Consider the following 18,151-nt stretch of genomic DNA (forward strand, 5'->3'; position numbering starts at 1 on the left):
TAAAGATGAAATAAAAGGGAAGTGATGGAATGTGGACAAACCAACCCTCTTCCGTGTCCCCCACCCCACAGAGTAAAGCGCACGCACCTCCCTCTGTGTTGTAGCAATAGGCTGTGTAGTGTCCTGAGCCAAACCCTTTCCCGTGATGCATGACCACTGCGGAGAGATCATAGGCAAAGGTCTCTTTGTCAAGAGAGGAGAGCATGTCCCTGCAGCAGTAAGGTTCCATGTTTAATACCTGGTCAAAGACGACATGGACCCCAATCTTCTCTCGATGATTACGGCCAGACCACCTAAAACATAGATATAAATTTCTTACTAGTAAAAAATAGCATATGCTATCATAGGCAGAGGAAGGTAAAACAAGAGAAATGAGAAAACATAACCTTCCAGATTTGGTTTTTGCATCAATAAAACAGTGATCAGTATCCACATATATTTCCTGTGAATGTTCCATGATGTACTCTGAAACTAGAAATCCCTAAAATAACCTTGTTGTAGTTTACTGCCTGCCTTTTTTTTTCAGATTATATCATGCTAGATTCTGAAGATGACTCTATGTAAGCGCAAGGGAGGCTAGAAAATCTTTAAGCATGGACACGCAGTGCAGGCTAGCTGGTTAAACAGGGCTGTAAGGGCTAAAGCCCTGTCCCCGGTTCCAACATTTAATCGCCACAGAAAAGTGCAAGGTCTCTAGGGAACAGGCTTCCCCTCCCAATACCAAAGCCTTTGAAGCAGCTATCCCCACAGCTCACAGCCACCTGGAAGGCCCCAGAGCAAGCTCACCTGAATCTTTTAAGGTGCAGCCGGAGGACCTGAGGTAGTCTGTAGATCATTAACTGCTTTCTAGCTTCACTCAGAACAAGGGGTTTTGGATTGGATTTTCGTCGTTTGCCTATATGGTTTGGGAAGGTAGAAGACACAGATTGTGAGGAGTCTCATTCTTTCCTAGCTATGGCAGAGATAATGACTTGCCACTCAATATGCATTCTCCTTATCTGTCAGTATTTGAACCTCAGTTTCATTTGGGACAGCAATGTGACCCTCTGTAAGACTGCATAACCCAGCCTCCTGTGCCTGCTTGGTGTGGCCACGGCAGTTCTGCCAGAGATGAAAGGGATGATTGTGTGGCGCCCTTGGGATGACTGCAACTGCCCAAACTGCTCTTGGACCAACAGGTAACCTCGGGGATGGAAACCCTAGTCAAGTTGAAAGGTGGAAAGCGCTTGGGTCCCCAGTGACCATGCAGCTGCCATGCTGGCCCCTGAATATTCTTCAGACTTCTTTTTACATAACAGGAAAAACAAAAACAAAAACAAAAAAAAACAAAAACAACTAAAACTTGTTTCAAGTCATTATTGTTTCAGTTGACTGAAAAACAAACCTAATCCTGATATATCCACTTCTAAGAGTTTGCATCAGCAACCTCCAAAACTGATACAGGTGGTTTAAGGTGGTATACTCCTGATATCATATATTCATTAATGGAATATAATGGAAGGTCACTGCAACAATAGGCACACAGAGTAGATGCATATGTTGGGGTTCTATGCCTTTATATATGGGCTTATAACTTAAATTAGGATGCACCAAAATGTAATTTTTAAAGGTTTTTGTTTTCCTCAGGTAGGTCTAATTCTGTTTCCTGCTCACAGCTGGTTTTATGCCATTCAAAACTCTATCTTCCGTTTTCTCTCCTGTGAAATGGGGAATAATGCATGTATTTCAGGCTTAGGAAAAAAGTAAAAGGATACAGGATTACCAAAGGACAGAATATTTATTTGTTTGTTTATTTATGTTTGTTTATCTTTGAGAGAGACAGAGTGTGAGTGGAGGAGGGGCAGAGAGAGAGGGAGACACAAAATCCAAAGCAGCTCCAGGCTTTGAGCTGTCTGCACAGAGCCTGACGCGGGGCTCGAACTCACAAGCCATGAGATCACGACCTGAGCCGAAGTCGGATGCTCAACTGACTGAGCCACCCAGGCATCCCAGGACAGAATATTTTAACAGATTCTTTTTTTCAGCATGATTTGTTTGTGGCATATATAAACATTTAGAAAAGAAACTGCTGGTTTTATAGTTTTATGCTATACCTAGTTTTTGAAACATTTTCTTGGATAAGCACATTGCTGCACATGTAGGACAAGGTGGACAGGCTGGCCAAATTCATCCAGTCCAAAGCAGAACCAGTGCTCAGACTCTAATTTTGTTTCTGAAGCTACTGAGTTGTGAGGAGAATGCATTTCTTTTTTTTTTTTTTTTTTCTAATATTTATTTATTTTGGGGAGAGTGCAAGCGGGGGAGGGGTAAAGAGAACAGGACAGAGGATCCAAAGTAGACTCTGTGCTGACAGTCTGACAGCAGCGAGCCCAGCGTGGGGCTTGAAGTCAGAAACTGAGCCAAAGTCGGATGCCCAACTGACTGAATTACCCAGGTGCCCCGAGGAGAATGCATTTCTAAATTACATCAAATAGGGGCACCTGGGTGGCTCGGTCGGTTAAGTGTCCGACTTCAGCTCAAGTCATGTTCTCACGGTTTGTGAGTTCGAGCCCTGTGTCAGGCTCTGTGCTGACCGCTCAGAGCCTGGAGCCTGCTTCACATTCTGTGTCTCCCTCTCTCTCTGCCCCTCCCCCGCTCGTGTTCTGTCTCTCTCAAAAAATAAAACAAATGTTAAAAAAATAATACATCACATCAAATAAACCATGGAAATAAAGTTCTCTTAATTTCCATCAGAAGCCTTCTCTGAAACCACTTATAGACAACCACTCAGTTATTATATTAACTAGACTGGTGAATGGATGGGAATATAAAATTAGTGGTCCACTGTGGTGCCTGCTAATTGTTTTTGAGCTATCATGGTCTCAATGTCTGAAGAGCCTGACATCTGATTTTAAGTTGTACCTATACCATTCATGAAAGGTAGCAGATCACAGCCAGATGACGCTTCACAGAGCTTCCTGTGACAACAGGATGTGAAGCTGCTGGTTTCACAACAGACTGCAGCAGAATGAGCGTGCCATAGGACCTTTGACTAGGGCTGGTGGTCATGACATGTAGGGGCATGAACAGAAAGAATCCAAAGAGGGGCCTGGCCTTATTTTACATTCTGATTCACCAGCAGATTTTCAAAAATTATTGCAGCTCTGCCTGGGAACCCTGGCAGCGACTGCAACTCTCAGCAGAGGGAGTATGTGAGCTAAGATGAACACAATATAGAAACTGGCTTTGTTTCCCTAAAATGAAATTCACAAAGAAAAAGAAATGACTGATTCAACGGAGATTGATCAGTTCTGTCTCCATTTGATTAAGCTGGCCACATAGAGAGCGAGAAGACTGATAGTTTTGAAACTTCACAAACAACAAAAATACATCTTGTACTTTCACCATAGATTCCCTTCCCTATTTGAACTCGCCTAGAGAAATCCTGGAAATTGGCACATCTGGCAACCAGAAAAACATGCCTTTCTTGCAAAAATAAATACAAAATATTTCTTACCTAATCTGTCATGTCTGAGAATGATGAAGTTCAGCTTTTAACATCCGTCTGTTCCTTACAGGTAAGAAGCTTTAAGAATCACTATCTTAAGAAAACCAAATAGGGAGCACCTGGGTGGCTTAGTCAGTTGCGTGTCCAACTTAGGCGTGGGTCATGATCTCGTGGTTTGTGGGTTTGAGCCCCACATGGGGCTCTGTACTGACATCTCGGAGGCTGGAGCCTGCTTCAGATTCTGTCTCCCTCTGTCTGCCCCTCCCTGCTGCACTCTCTCTCTCTCAAAAATAGACATTAAAAAAAAAAAAAGAAAACCAAATAGATACTGCTCTTAATAAGATACTTTAGGTCACTATCTTTATATCTCAGTGAGGAACAGGGCAGGTGACTCTATAGTCAACCAAGTACAGCATTCTAAAATGGCAAAATGGGGGCACCTGGGTGGCCCAGTTGCTTAAGTGTCTGATTCTTGATTTCCACTTAAGTCATGATCTCATGGTTCGTGGGACCGAGTCCTATGTCAGGCTCTGTGCTGACAGCGCAGAACCTGCTTGGGTTCTCTCTCATCCTCTCTCTCTGCCCCTCTGCTGCTCATGTGCGCGCTCTCTCTCTCTCTCTCAAAATAAATAAATGTTAAAAAAAAAATAAGTGGCAAAATTATATCAAGTATGACTTTTGATTTTTGTTCTGATTCTTCAGGGACAACATGTTTCCCACTATTTACTATTTTAAAGACGATATGCAAACATACTAAGAAGGGTCATCATAAGATTGTGGTTCCCAAAACTTGTAGTCCAAATTATTTTATGGCTGCAAATTGATTTCAAGATATGTACACAATCCATGAATTTTAGCTTCCAAATCTTGACATGCCAAAAAACCCAAACATGAGTTTCCAAGTTTGCTCTGTATTCCCTCTGTATGTGCTGGGTTAGCAAAAGCATTGAGTGTTAGTGTGGCAAGACAGAAGGAGCTCTGTGTCAGATGTCTACGTAACTACATGGAAAGAGTTCCACTTTATTTTTTTTTTTTTAATTTTTTTTTCAACGTTTTTTATTTATTTTTGGGACAGAGAGAGACAGAGCATGAACGGGGGAGGGGCAGAGAGAGAGGGAGACACAGAATCGGAAACAGGCTCCAGGCTCCGAGCCATCAGCCCAGAGCCTGACGCGGGGCTCGAACTCACGGACCGCGAGATCGTGACCTGGCTGAAGTCGGACGCTTAACCGACTGCGCCACCCAGGCGCCCCTAAAGAGTTCCACTTTAAATTAGAGCCATGGCAGAGATACTTTATGACCTCCTTCCCCCACTTCCCCAAATGCATGGCATGTGAAGGCATGTGAAAACAAATGCAGAAAGTAACCATGAAGATGATGCACCTTACGACTTGCTTTCTTGGTCTCCTACCAATCTTTAGCATCAATTCTGACAGACTTGAAATCTACAAATTCGGTACAAAAATACACATTTCTGATACCGTAACCCTCACACAGGCTATGCCACCTGACTTTAGATGAAATAAGAACCGTCAAATCTATATTCATGAATTTAAGTAGGACCCTTGTAGCACTAGGAAGCAAGTACTAACATTCTTAGAGTCCCCATATCAGGATCCTTTCAATGCCTCCCAAGATAACAACTAATGTCAATCACAGCAGGAGTCAAAGGAAGCCCAACACCTAGGTTTGGTTTTGTTTTTTAACATACGACGTCGACATGCTTGTTTTCAGGAAAATGGGAGGAAAAAAAAAATCTTTAAAAGATGCTTTAAAACCACTCAGAATTATCATTGTTACTTTTGATGAAAAGGGCAAAAGCAGCATCTTAAATTGATATTTCAGGTGCACACCCACCTCTCCCCCTCCACTTCCACCTCCCAGCACTCACTGTTACACTGGTCACAAGCGTAGATTCTCCCTTCCAGGGCCTCTGTCTCTGTGAACTTGGCCAGCATCTCAGTGAGCAGGCACTCAGTCTGATTCAAAGGGACAAACCCCTTTTCTATGCAGTGATACCGTTCAGGGAATTCCAGGGACAAATCCCAAAAGGGCTCAATGGTATTGGATTTATAATTGCATGATACACATGTGACCTAGAATGAAAAGATTGATTCACAGGTTATATAATCTCCATGCTTCCCACATACACTTTTGCTCGATTTACAGAAAACACATAACCTACCAAAACTAAGTGTAGTTTTCAAAAAAATCTTTCACTGTAATACTAAAATAATAACTTTAAGAGCATTAGAGCATATTACTTCTGGTATACATTGCTAACTATGATGCTAGCTGGAACTGGAAAACTACACAGCACAGGTTATTACCTTCCCCTTTCTCTCTTCTCTTCTCCCAAAGCATGCTCTACCATTCAATGCTGTGGTAGTACAGACCAATAGTTATCATGGGATCATTCACAGATCGGTCTGAGATAGAGAATTGGCAGATTCCTGTGCTTCTCTCATCCTCACAACTTCTTCATCCAGACTTTGCTCCTTCCACCCACTCCAACTTGCCTCTCTTTTTTGCCCTTGTTTCTTGCAGTATCCCTACACAGATCCTTGTATTCAAAGAGCCTCAGGGTACCTTATTAGACCTCCTCTCCCCCATAACCTTCCCGATGCACCTTTCTTCCTATGGACCCTCAGCGTGTAGAGGAAGTGCCCATAAATACTTCCCCTTTCACATGCTTAAAAAAAAGCCTAAATAAACCTTCTCTTCCATCCCATTCATCACTCTTTTAAAACTGTAAACACCAAGACACAAACCTCAGTAGCATAATGTAGAAGTTTCACCTCAATCTCTTAAGTTGTCCAGTTTTTTAACTCTAAAAATTCTTTCTGCACAAAGTTCTATCTATGAGTCTTGGCTTATGTCCCTACATGCTAACAATCCAGAAAAGAAGAGGTAATGAGGAACAGGAGGGAAGCTTGCTTAGGCCTTGGGCATCCTCCTAGCCACTTCCCTTCCTTTTATGTAAAGCATGTCCTGGAAGGAAGAATGCTCTTTCAAACTAGGGTGGAACCAGGGTTATAGGCAACCTGTTCAGTTTCCTGAAACTGATCTAGGGATGGCATGCCAACAATGGGTACTTATTTTAACAATGAGATTATATTACCTATATTGTCATTAAAGCTTAAAGACATTCACTGAAAATGAAACAATATGGCAAATTCAACCCAGAAAGAGGAGGCAAGTTCCCCAACGAGGCCAACACAACGTACAGCACAATGCAAGGTACAATGGCCACCCCCCATTATGCGTAATTCCAGCAAATGTTGGCTACCCTAGTCCTCCCAGATAACCTGTGGGAGGCACTCACAGGAAGCCCAAACTCTAACCAGCAAGCCTCCCTGCAGTGCGGTGGGCAGTGTAGGGGTCAGGGTGGGCCAACCTACCTGACTGAGTAGCTGCCCGTGGAATATGGTGTTCACCACCTTTAAGACCTGTTTGGTGAGCTTCCTCTGGGAGAAGGGGATGAGGATCCGGCGCGTGGTGCCCTCGGACTCGAGCTCTTGCTGCACTTTGTGCAACAGCTCACAGAGGAATTCCTGCGCGTCCTGCTGGTCGTAGCCCCGGAAGGCGGGGATCAGGCTCCACACGGAGTGAAGCATGGCGAAGGGCGACACCAGGGCCCACTTGCCGGACCACATGACACGGAAGAGGGTGTGCAGTTCGTGACAGAGGGAAATGTGCTTCGAGCTCGGCTCCTTGTTCTGGATGAGTTCTAGGCTCCTGCTGATGGAGGCCCCGCCGTTGAAGCAGAGGCCCTCCCGCTCGCACGACTCAGCCCGGTCGCTCCTGGCCGACAGCTCGGTGGCCGAGCTGCCGGCCGGCCTGCCGGAGAGCGGAGCCTTCCCGTTGGGGGCCTTGGGAAATAGTTGTTGGGTCTGGGAAGGGTCGAGGTTCAGAAAACACTCGCGGAACTTCTGGAGGTGGCTGAGCACCTGCAGGATGGAGTTCATGTAGCAGGTGTTGCCCAGGTTGCGCAGGCCCGTGACGCCCGGCGCTATGGCGGGCGCGCGGCGCGGCTGGGGGCGGCCCCCGGCGGGCGCGCGCGGCGGGGCGGGGCGCGGGGCGGCGGCGCGGGGCGCGTGCAGCAGCAGGCGCGCGCTCTTGCGCGGAGGGGCGCTGGCCAGCTCCTCCAGCAGCCGCCGTTTCACCTCGCGCCGCCGCTGCCGCGCCTCCTCCTTCTTGCGCTCCAGCGCTTCCTCCTGCCGCCGCTGCTCCAGCTTCGCCTGGCCGCGGGAGCTCTTCTCGAACCAGAGCCGCAGCGTCTTGGCCAGCAGGCGCTGGCGCCGGTACCACAGAGCCGTGAGCATCTGCGGCTGTCCCTGAGGAGCGCGCTGCGGCGGGACGGCGTCCTCGCCCGAGGCCATGGACCGCAGCGTCCGGCCGCGCCTCAGCGGCGGGTCCTGCTTCTGGCCCCTGACCGCCAGGAGGGAGCTTCTGAGCAGCTTCAGGTCCCCCTCGGGGTTATCGTTGAGCACATAGTCCTTGCACAGGTAACAGAACACGTACAGATCTCGGACCTCCATAGCTAGCGGGTGCCCAGTCTCCTCAAAGTGTTTAAGGGCGTGATCCTCGATGTAGCGGCCGCAGGCCACGTGGGAGCACTTGAGACAAGCCCACACCGACTCGGTGGTGGCGCACTCCCTGCAGCACCACTTCTGCGGGTTCAGGATGGAGTGGTCCTGGGCGAGCCGCAACCGCCCGACATGTTTGCATCTATCCATGTCTTATAGAAGGCTCCAGTCTTTCAACCTGACACGACAGAGCCCCAGAAAAAGAGAGAGAGAGAGAGAGAGAGCTTTCAGCAAAATCTTTTCCTAGAAAAAGGCTCGCAACCGCCGTTTTCAACTCAATGCTCACTAGTTTTCAATTCAAAATTGGTTCCTTTGGAAGGAAGTTAAGAGATAAAATACTGTCTTGGGGGGAGGGCTTGGCACCAAGTCGAATCTTTACATTTTCTAAGCTTGTATAAATTCCCGAATATCAGCTAATTTTTACGTGAAGCTGATTTGTATTCCTTAATGTCATTACCCTTAGTTCATTCACATTGCACCCAACTGGCCACCAGGGGAAAGAAACTTGTATTCTGAACCATCTCTGAACTGATCATGTCCTCTGTATCTTGTACTGATCAAGATCTTAGTTGTATGCACAAAGGGACAGGAGAGGAGAGACATAATGTTTCAAATACCAGTAAGAGATGAAGACCCTCAAATGTAAAGGCAATCTTAGGTCAGTTTCAATGTATTTCAAAATAGAGGTAACAGGACAGGTAAAAGTAAGAAAGAGAAAGTCCTCTACAGTACAAGGTGCCATTTTTCTTTAAAAAATTTTTAATGTTTATTTTTGAGAGAGAGAGAGAAACAGAGTGCGAGCAGGGGAGGGGCAGAGAGCGAGGGAGACAGAATCTGAAGCAGGCTCCAGGCTCCGAGCTGTCAGCACAGAGCCTGACACGAGGCTTGAACTCATGAACCTTGAGATCATGACCTAAGCTGAAGTTGGACGCATAACTGACTTAGCCACCCAGGTGTCCCTAAGGTGCCATTTTTCTTTTCTTGGGTCCAAAGAACCTGGCTAAGGAGATAGTCTGTGAGTCTGAATCTAAATAACTTTTTTTTTTTTTTTTGTAGTAGGCTCTACACCCAGCATGGTGCTCACACTCACAACCCCTAGATCAAGAGTCACATGCTCTACCGACTGATCCAGCAAGGCACCCCAATCTAAATAACATTTTATTTATTTATTTTTTTTCATCTTTTTTTTTTTTTTTTTTTAATTTTTGGGACAGAGAGAGACATAGCATGAACGGGGGAGGGGCAGAGAGAGAGGGAGACACAGAATCGGAAACAGGCTCCAGGCTCCGAGCCATCAGCCCAGAGCCTGACGCGGGGCTCGAACTCACGGACCACGAGATCGTGACCTGGCTGAAGTCGGACGCTTAACCGACTGCGCCACCCAGGCGCCCCTAAATAACATTTTATATGTCCACTATGGTCTGAATGTTTGTGTAACCCCCATTCATGTGCTAAAATGCCCCTTGCCCAAGGTGATGGTATTAGGAGGCAGGGCCTTTGGGAGATGATCAGGTCATGAATGGGTTGACCCTCATGGAATGAGCCTTCACGAATGGGATTTTAGTGTCCTTATAAAACAGTTCCCTCACCCTTCACCCACGTGAGGACACAGTGAAAAGCCAGTCTTATGGCCGTGAATCAGGAAGTCCTTACCAGACATGGAATTTGGTGCCATGATCTTGGGACATCCCAGCCTTCAAACTAAGAGAAACATTTGCTGTTTATAAGCCACCGAGTCATGGTATTTTTGTTATAGCAACCCTGAGGGACTAAGACAATGTGAAAAGAACATGTACATCTTGTAGAAACAGTGGGAAAACTTTTACTTTCGTTACTAAAAGTATATGTAAGTACCGAATTAGATCTCTTAGGACAAGTGATGGAGTGGCTACTGGTTTAACCAAACTACCAAGCAAAAAGAAAAAAAAAAAGCAAATCTTCCAGATGATATACATGAAAATGCTTTTTAAAATAGTGGCAACATATTGAGCTTTTTTTTTTTTTTTTTTAACTTTTTTTCAACGTTTTTTATTTATTTTTGGGACAGAGAGAGACAGAGCATGAACGGGGGAGGGGCAGAGAGAGAGGGAGACACAGAATCGGAAACAGGCTCCAGGCTCCGAGCCATCAGCCCAGAGCCTGACGCGGGGCTCAAACTCACGGACCGCGAGATCGTGACCTGGCTGAAGTCGGACGCTTAACCGACTGCGCCACCCAGGCGCCCCCATATTGAGCTTTTTTCTTCTTCCTGTCTTCCTAACATTGCTTCTTCCATATTGTTCTTCCGAGAAACCTAATGGGCAATTTCTCTAAGGAAAAGAGGCTAGACAATTAATTTAAAAGAAAACTCTTTATTCTTTGGAACCTTGACAGTTTTTTTTTCTTTGCCAGTACCAATATTTAAATTTCCTAAAGGTATTTCCTCCTATAAACTTCCTTCAACCCCATTTCTTCTACACTTTCATTTCTGTGAGCAAATGAAGTTGCATGATTATGGAGTCACCCAGAGAAGTTTTAAATCCAGTATATTCTGAGTAGTTCCTTTAATTGGTTTCCAGATGCCCTTTTTGGCCTTGTCCTATTGCTAAAACCTACAACTATATACCACAGGACCAAATGAGAGATCCTTCCTATTTTTTATTGCCCATTCCAGATTGGCAAAGGCCACGTCCCTAGATAAGAAACCCTTAAATCATACAAAGGAAAGCAACCGAGGTGATCTTCAATCAAGTCAGATCATGCTTTTCCTTTGAGTTCTTTCAGGATTTAGGTTCTCCTACATTATTTTTCTAGTTATTGATTTGTTTTACTAAGTGCCCTGTAAGTCTCTGGATGTATTTCCTAACTAGATATAATCTTCTTCGGTGAGAAGATCATGTGTTATATTTCTTTTTTCACCCCTTTATAGCTTCACAATTTGTGGGTGCTCAACTCGTAGTGGTCAGAGGTGTTCTGTCAGACTTACCTTCCCACACAGTCCAGAATGGCACTGAATTAACCATTTCTTTTTACTTTTTGTAGGGCACAGCCAGATTAAAACGTACATATATTAAAAAGATGAGATGGTAAATAAATGAATTTTCTTTTTGCTATTTATTACCAACCAAAAGTTGAAGTTGAGTATGCATGGTGCTTGTAACCAATTACTGGGGACACAAAAGAAAGTCAATAATTACAGAGCGAAGGGGGAAGCAAAATCAAGAGACTGGCAACTCTCAAGTTCCTCACTTAATATTTTTCAAAATGTAGTTTCTGAGCCACTTACCAGCATCAGAATTCCCTAGGATACTTGTTATTTGTACAGATTTCTGGTCACAGCTCCAAACCTAATGAATCAGAATCTGGGGAGGGGTCTCAAGTCTCCATTTAAAATAAGCCCTACAGAGGACTTGCTTGTGCATTAAAACCTCAGAACCACTGCACTAATCCAGTAAATGATAGGGATGAAGATGTCCTCATGGAAATCAAAGAAAGAATTTTCTCTCTCGACATCTTCTACTTCGACCAACATTAATTATCCAATAGAACTTCCAGCAATAATGGAAATATAATTTATCTGTGCTGCTTAATACTGTATTAACTGGCCACCTGTGCCTATTGAGTACTTGCAATGTGGCTAGTGAGAATGAGGGACTGAACCTTTAGTTTTAATTTTAATTTAACTTTTAAAGGTTTATTTATTTATTTTGAGAGAGAGAGAGCGGAAGAGGGGCAGATAGAGGGAGAGACTCTCAAGCAGGCTCTGTGCTGTCTGGACAGAGCCTGATATGTGGCTCAAACCCACAAACCTAGAGATCATGACCTGAGACGAAATCAAGAATCTAACACTTAGCCAACTAAGCCACCCAGGTGCTCCTAATTTTGATTAATTTAAATTTAAATAACTATATATGGGTAGTGGCTGCAATACTGGATAGCACAGACTTAAATACACCAGGACATATAAATCTTTAGCTCACTCGGCTTTTCTTTTTGTTTTCTTTCCTTTGAAAGATTCAGTACTCACTGAATCGTATCTGAATAGCCTCTTCTTATGACTCAAAACCTGGCAAATCCCCATTTTAGCCAACAGGAGCCTTGATGTGTCTTCAGGAATTTAATTGCTACAGAGATCTTATCACATGAAACTCAGCACAGCTTTAAATCCTACAAAGAGAATATCTCTGTGAACAGGAAGCCAGCAACACAACACTTGGAACACTGATGCCTTGCAAAATCAAGGCCTATGCTGAACAGCCAAAAGCCCAAATAGAAAAACACCAAAGAACCATTCCACACCCTCTCCGTGAAGAGCTGTCAAATGGAAAGGGCACTCTGGAAATTCTTTCTTCTGATTTCATTTTCTGATCTATAAATCTGCTGATCACGCACATCCTTTCCTACACAGCCCTTTTCCCATTACAAATCTGTCGTGGCAACTCACTAACCTGCCATATGGCAGAGTAAATCCATTCAGGAAAACACAGGGCTACCTTGTACCTCACCACACTGAGTTAAGCTAGGCAGACTAGCTTCTCTGGGGAAAAAACATATCATGAAATGGAAACCACCCAAAAATGACACAAAAGAAAAAAGCCACTTTAACCAACATACAAAATAAAGAATAAAGAGAACACAATCCAGGTATACTCCGTTCAAGAGAGGCAAGGTTTAACATACCTCTCATACATACTCTGATTAAGAACCAGGCCTAACACCCATAAGTGTAAAGAATTCTATTTTACATTTTGCTGATATGTACACCTTTTCCTTCATAATTCCCAAAGGCCATAATAGTCCTAACACTTCCACTTAAAACCTACATCACCCAGTGTGACAGACACCCAACATCCCAGAGCTAAACTTGCAGTGTAACTGGCAAAGAATAAGATGTGCCTTAACAGTTCTCCATTGATAAGGAGATGAGCAACTTTAAATGAATGTCCTACACACCCTGGATTGATCTACACATGGGGTAAATAAACTTGACAAAATATTATTGCTTCTTTAATTACCATAGTTTTATTTTAAAAATATGAATCAACTCGACTACAAGACATAATCACTATTTAAAAGCATCCCACTATAGTTAGTGCCACTAAATATTAAATTAGAAGAAGGTAATGAAATCTTCAACTCATGCCTTTGTTCTGAATTAGGAACTTCTAGATTTATCCCATTCTTTTTTTTTTAAGTCTCTGTATGAGATGACCGAACATTACAATCATCTTTCAAAAATCTATAGCTTAAAAATATGATTGTCTTTTAATTGGGGCATTCCAATTGTTCTCTTGTAGCAAATTTCTTAGCTGATCCTAAACGTGTTAACTACATCACCAGAATAAAACTTCTGCAGGGAAGGCGGGGGGAATCAACAAAAACCAAATAGGAAAAAAATAATCTCCTTTGGAGAGAATCCCATTTCTTCTCTCTCCCTCATCATAGTGATTTTCTTCTCAGTTCTTAACTAAGGACAGTGGAATAATCCTGCCTGGTCTTAGTGAGACCAAGTGGCATAAATTCCAGCTTCAGAGAGAGTAGACACTATGGTAACATGCTGACAGCCTTCATTTACATAAAAGAATACTAATTACGTGGTATCATCAACATCTGCGATTCTGCTCACTGCCATATGCGACAGCACAGGGTATTTTAACCCTTCAACTTACTAAATGTACCCTAAATTGCATGTACCACAAAACTCGCAAAGACTGCTTGAAAAGACACGGTGAATACATTTTTCTAAATAAGTACTGGAAATGAATTTTATTTTCAGCTAACATTTTATTTCCAAAAGATATGGGAAAATATAATTTAATACCAATATACAATTAAGGAAAAGGTGAAGGTACAGTTAATAACCCCAAAGGGAAGAACGCTACATTCTAGAGTATTATGCAGGGCTCTAACAGGCTGTATTATAAGCACAATGAAACTAGACTTTTGCATTTTTAGATTACGGCTACAGTAAGGCAAAAACAATAAAAATACAAAATAAGACAAAAAGTAGGAGAAGAGCCTGAGAGGGATGACATTGGTGAGAGTGCTCAGAAGCCCTTTGCTAAGGCAGTGTATGTGTGGGGAGGGGGCTGAATGGGTGGAGTGTCCCCACTCCTTGCTGCTCCCTTCCTCCCGCCCCTCCCTCTGGGTTCCCATCCTCCCTGAATATGGGGGTGACCAGAGGGGAGGAGGGTAACCTATAAGTCAGAGCACTGCTCGGAGACTCCTAGAGAGGCTGAATTCTCTTGAGAGGGCTTCAGAAGCACTGACTAAATGTGTTCTGACCTCTGACCTGAGGACAGGGCTGACTACTGAAGCAGTGACTCTGAGCCACGGGCAATGGCATACTCATACGCTGGGTGTGCCAAGCCTTGTGAGCTGTGTTCCCGCTCACCTGGTGTCAGTAGTCAAGTACCGGTGTTCAGGAATGACTGTCTAATCGTTGGTGACAGCAGATTTAGGTTACGCCCATGTGTCTCTCTCACTTGTGTTAGGCCTTGCCTTCTTCAGTAAAAAAGGAGTAGGGTTCACGTAGGAAGCTGGGCCAGGCCCATGACCCTGCTCTGCCCAGGGCAGGGGCCGTACCTGTGGCCCAGCAGGGACATGACAAGGGCAGCACAACCAGCATGGAAAAAATGCTCTGCTCTGTACCAAATACCAACCTCTCTGACCACAGTAAGAGCTGGAATTGGGTTTAAGCCCTTTGTACCTTCAGTCTCTGCCGTCTTTTGTTCACCTTTCTCTCCAGGTACACATATGCCCAAGTCTCTCCTGTCTAGACAGAGAAGGAGAGGCATACAGACACTTCCTCCTCCGCCTACTTTATTTCTGGCAAGATCATGTGCAGCTGCATCTTCCCTCACAGTTCACTCTTCACCACATCCATTGCATGGAAACTATTTTCTCAAAGGTCATTAGTAATTTCCTTATAGCGAAGTTCATTAGCCTGAATTTTAGGCTACTGTTCTTCTCTGGTTTTCTTCCTATGTCTGTAATTATACCTTCCCTGTTTTTGTGTGTCTCTCTTCCTGGAAATGTAGGCTTTTCTCAAGGTTCTGTCTTTGGCTCTCTTCTCAGTGATTTCATCTATTTCTAGAATGTTGAGTATCATTTCTGTACAAGATGATATATTTTATTTTGTTTTTTTAATTTTTAGAGGGAAAGAACGAAAGTGGAGGACTGGGGCAGAGGGAGAGAGAGAGAATCTTAAGCAGGCTCCACACTCAGCACGGGGCCTGATACAGGGCTCGATCCCACAACCTTGGAATCATGGCCTGAGTAGAAATCAAGAGTTGGACGTTCAACTGACTGAGCCACCCAGGCGCCCCAAGATAAAGTATTTTAATTTTCACAAATACTTCTTAAAAAGCACTTTATTCAGATAGTTTACATACCATAAAATTCACTCATTTAAAGCATACAACTCCACAATTTTTAGTATTTTCAGAGTCCCGCAAGAACTTCTGAATATAAAATCCATTTCATTGCAGAGTCTCAGTCTCAGGTTGGATTTTCAGTCGGATGCTTGCATTATGTATACGACTATTAATAGTATCTGCAAGACGAAGCTATTGAACATGTTTTGCGCTTTTTTGTTTGCTTAGTAGCCGTGATGATCAGGCACCGAGATATATACAGTTTCATGCAGGTCTCCAGGTGATCAAGATACATAAGATGACTGATAGGGGGTTATGGAGATGCCATCTGTGGAACAAAGCTAAGCTAGCTGGCCTTCAAGGGATCTGACCTTTAGATTGATTAACCTAATACTCTTGCCAAAGAGGTCTGTGCCTAAAACTTATTAACACCTTGTCGAGGAGGAGAGTAGACTGGGGAAAGGTGGCCAAAAAAGAGTGCTCACAAGAAATTCTGAATCCACGTGGAAAACACACACACACACACACACACACTGTTAGAAATGTCACCTGTGACTCTGCAGAGAAATGGTAGCCAAGAGTAGAGGATAACTAGGTTTGCTGTATAAACATGAAACACAGCTTTACTATAATTTATGCTGCTGCCCGATCAAAGGGGCCTATTTGCTACAACCTGGTGTAAATGTTTTAGCATTGTCTCCCTGACAAGCTAGTGTTGAAGCAAGGTCCAAACTAAAGGCTCCCTCTTCTACTCCACTGCCATATGGAAAATCTCTGACACTGAGAATCAGGGTTAACCTTTCAAAAATTTGACCCCAGGAATTGTGGTTTATCCCTGCAATATGCCTCTAAAACAGTATGCTCTCCACAGCAGCCAGTCAGTCGTCAACAACGTATACATATGTCAAAGTCTGTATGTGTGCCAAAACTTCTTGAATTGTGTGCTTTAAGTATGTGCGGTTAACTATATGTAAATTACACCTTAGTAGAGCTGTTAAAAATTACACAAACACACACCCAGCGAACAATTTACCCCTAATGAATAGATGGAGGCAGCAGCTTCTTATACTACTAGGTGAAAACTGACAGGAAACTTTATCAGGAATGGTTAACACCAATAACACCTGACTCCACTGATCAGCTTTACACTAAAAGCAGGAGAATCAGACACTACATGCTTCCCTGATAGGATGTAATAAAGGGCTCACAGCAGCATCACCTATGAAGTACTCTGGCTGAAAGACCTGAATCTGAGTCCAGTGAAGCATTTAGCTCTAACTACTAGGGTATGAGAAATGTGGGTGACAGAACATGCTACCACAAGGCTGCAATTAGCCAGATTACCACATCAGAGTGTGGCAAATGCTATGGGCTCAATGATCTGTAGTCTTTAATAAATAAATGACACAAGGAAAAAGGGGGTGGGGATGGATCTGCTATAGATTATACGAAACCTAGAGACATATCAACCGCATTCAATGTGTACCTCAAATGTATCTATTTTTTAATTTTTAAAAAATGTTTATTTATTTTTGAGAGACAGAGTGTGAGCAGGGGAGGAGCAGAGAGAGAGGGAGACACAGAAACTGAAGCAGGCTCCGGGCTCTGAGCTGTCAGCACAGAGCCCGACTCGGGACTTGAACACACGAGCAAGGAAGTCATAACCTGAGCTGAAGTCAGACGCTTAACTGACTGAACCACCCAGGCGCCCCTGTGTGGCTCATATTTAAATCTTGATTTGAACAAACCAACTATAAAAAGATAGTTTGCAGATAACTGGGAAAAAATGTTTTAAAATATTGTATGCCTCTAGCTATTTTCACTATTTTTTTTAACAGTTTCATTGAGATATAAGTGACATACAACAAACTATACATATTTAAAGTATACAATTTGGTAAGTTTTGGCATATAGTATATACTTATAAAATCACCGCAATCAAAAGACTGAACACACCCATCACTCCCCAGATTTCTTTCTGCCTCTTTGTAATCCTTCCCTCTCTACCACCCAAAGTCCACAGCTGGAGAAATTTGAACACAAAGTATTAGAAAACATTAAATAACTATTTTGTGTGACAGTGATACAGTGGTTATACCTTTTCAGTCTTTGTATGTTAGAAATATCTCAAGTATTTATAGGTGAAATATTATGATGTGTGGAATTTGCTTTAAACTATTCTGGGGGGAGTGGCAGGAAGATAGATGAAACACTGTCAAAACATTCATACTTGTTGAAGCTGGTTGATGGGTACATAGAGCTCATTATACTATTCTCTTTATTTTAGGATATGCTTACAAAGTTCCACAAAAATTTTTTAAGACAAAAAAGTAAAGAATATATTCTCTGATAGCAAAAGAGTATCACGAATTAGACAATCTGTGAGAACCTTTCACTCTCTATCATCATTTTACCATCACGTCTAGTTTTACTGTGAAACACACCCTCCCACCCGAAACGAACGCACCAAATCAAAAAAGCAGTTCTCGGCAGTGTTAGTCACAGAAGATGGCTGGCAAAATACCCTTTGGTCTGGGCCTCAAATATACCCTTCAGGCTCAGGTGGCAACTTCTTTGCTGGCCCCCAAAGTTTCTTTCAAATACTTCTGCCCACAAAAACTTCCTGAGTATCTTTGTCTTTGGGGGTCACAAAGCCACTTTAATCAGTCTGTTGAAATGCTCTTGCTTGGTCTAAAGCTTCTCTCTGAACTTCTTCCCTT

General features: G+C 43.4%; 1 protein-coding gene across 10 annotated transcripts in view; it reads right to left on the reverse strand.

Annotated features, from left to right (window-relative positions):
* The window catches only part of USP49 (ubiquitin specific peptidase 49), an 87,384-nt gene that overhangs the window by 4,328 nt on the left and 64,905 nt on the right, over nucleotides 1-18,151 (reverse strand). For 8 of the 10 annotated variants that reach the window (XM_058733912.1, XM_058733916.1, XM_058733909.1 and 5 more), the window contains 4 exons: nucleotides 6,889-8,254; nucleotides 5,379-5,583; nucleotides 787-895; nucleotides 88-293 (listed from right to left, as the gene is read on the reverse strand). In XM_058733912.1, the coding sequence (XP_058589895.1) occupies nucleotides 88-293; nucleotides 787-895; nucleotides 5,379-5,583; nucleotides 6,889-8,226 (1,858 nt within the window). In that variant the 5' untranslated portion in view covers nucleotides 8,227-8,254. The remainder of the gene's footprint in view (nucleotides 1-87; nucleotides 294-786; nucleotides 896-5,378; nucleotides 5,584-6,888; nucleotides 8,255-18,151) is intronic. The other 2 variants (XM_058733917.1, XM_058733918.1) reach the window with 2 other exon arrangements.

This window comes from Neofelis nebulosa, chromosome 6, assembly GCF_028018385.1.
Source record: "Neofelis nebulosa isolate mNeoNeb1 chromosome 6, mNeoNeb1.pri, whole genome shotgun sequence".
NCBI classification, from domain to species: Eukaryota; Metazoa; Chordata; class Mammalia; order Carnivora; family Felidae; genus Neofelis; species Neofelis nebulosa.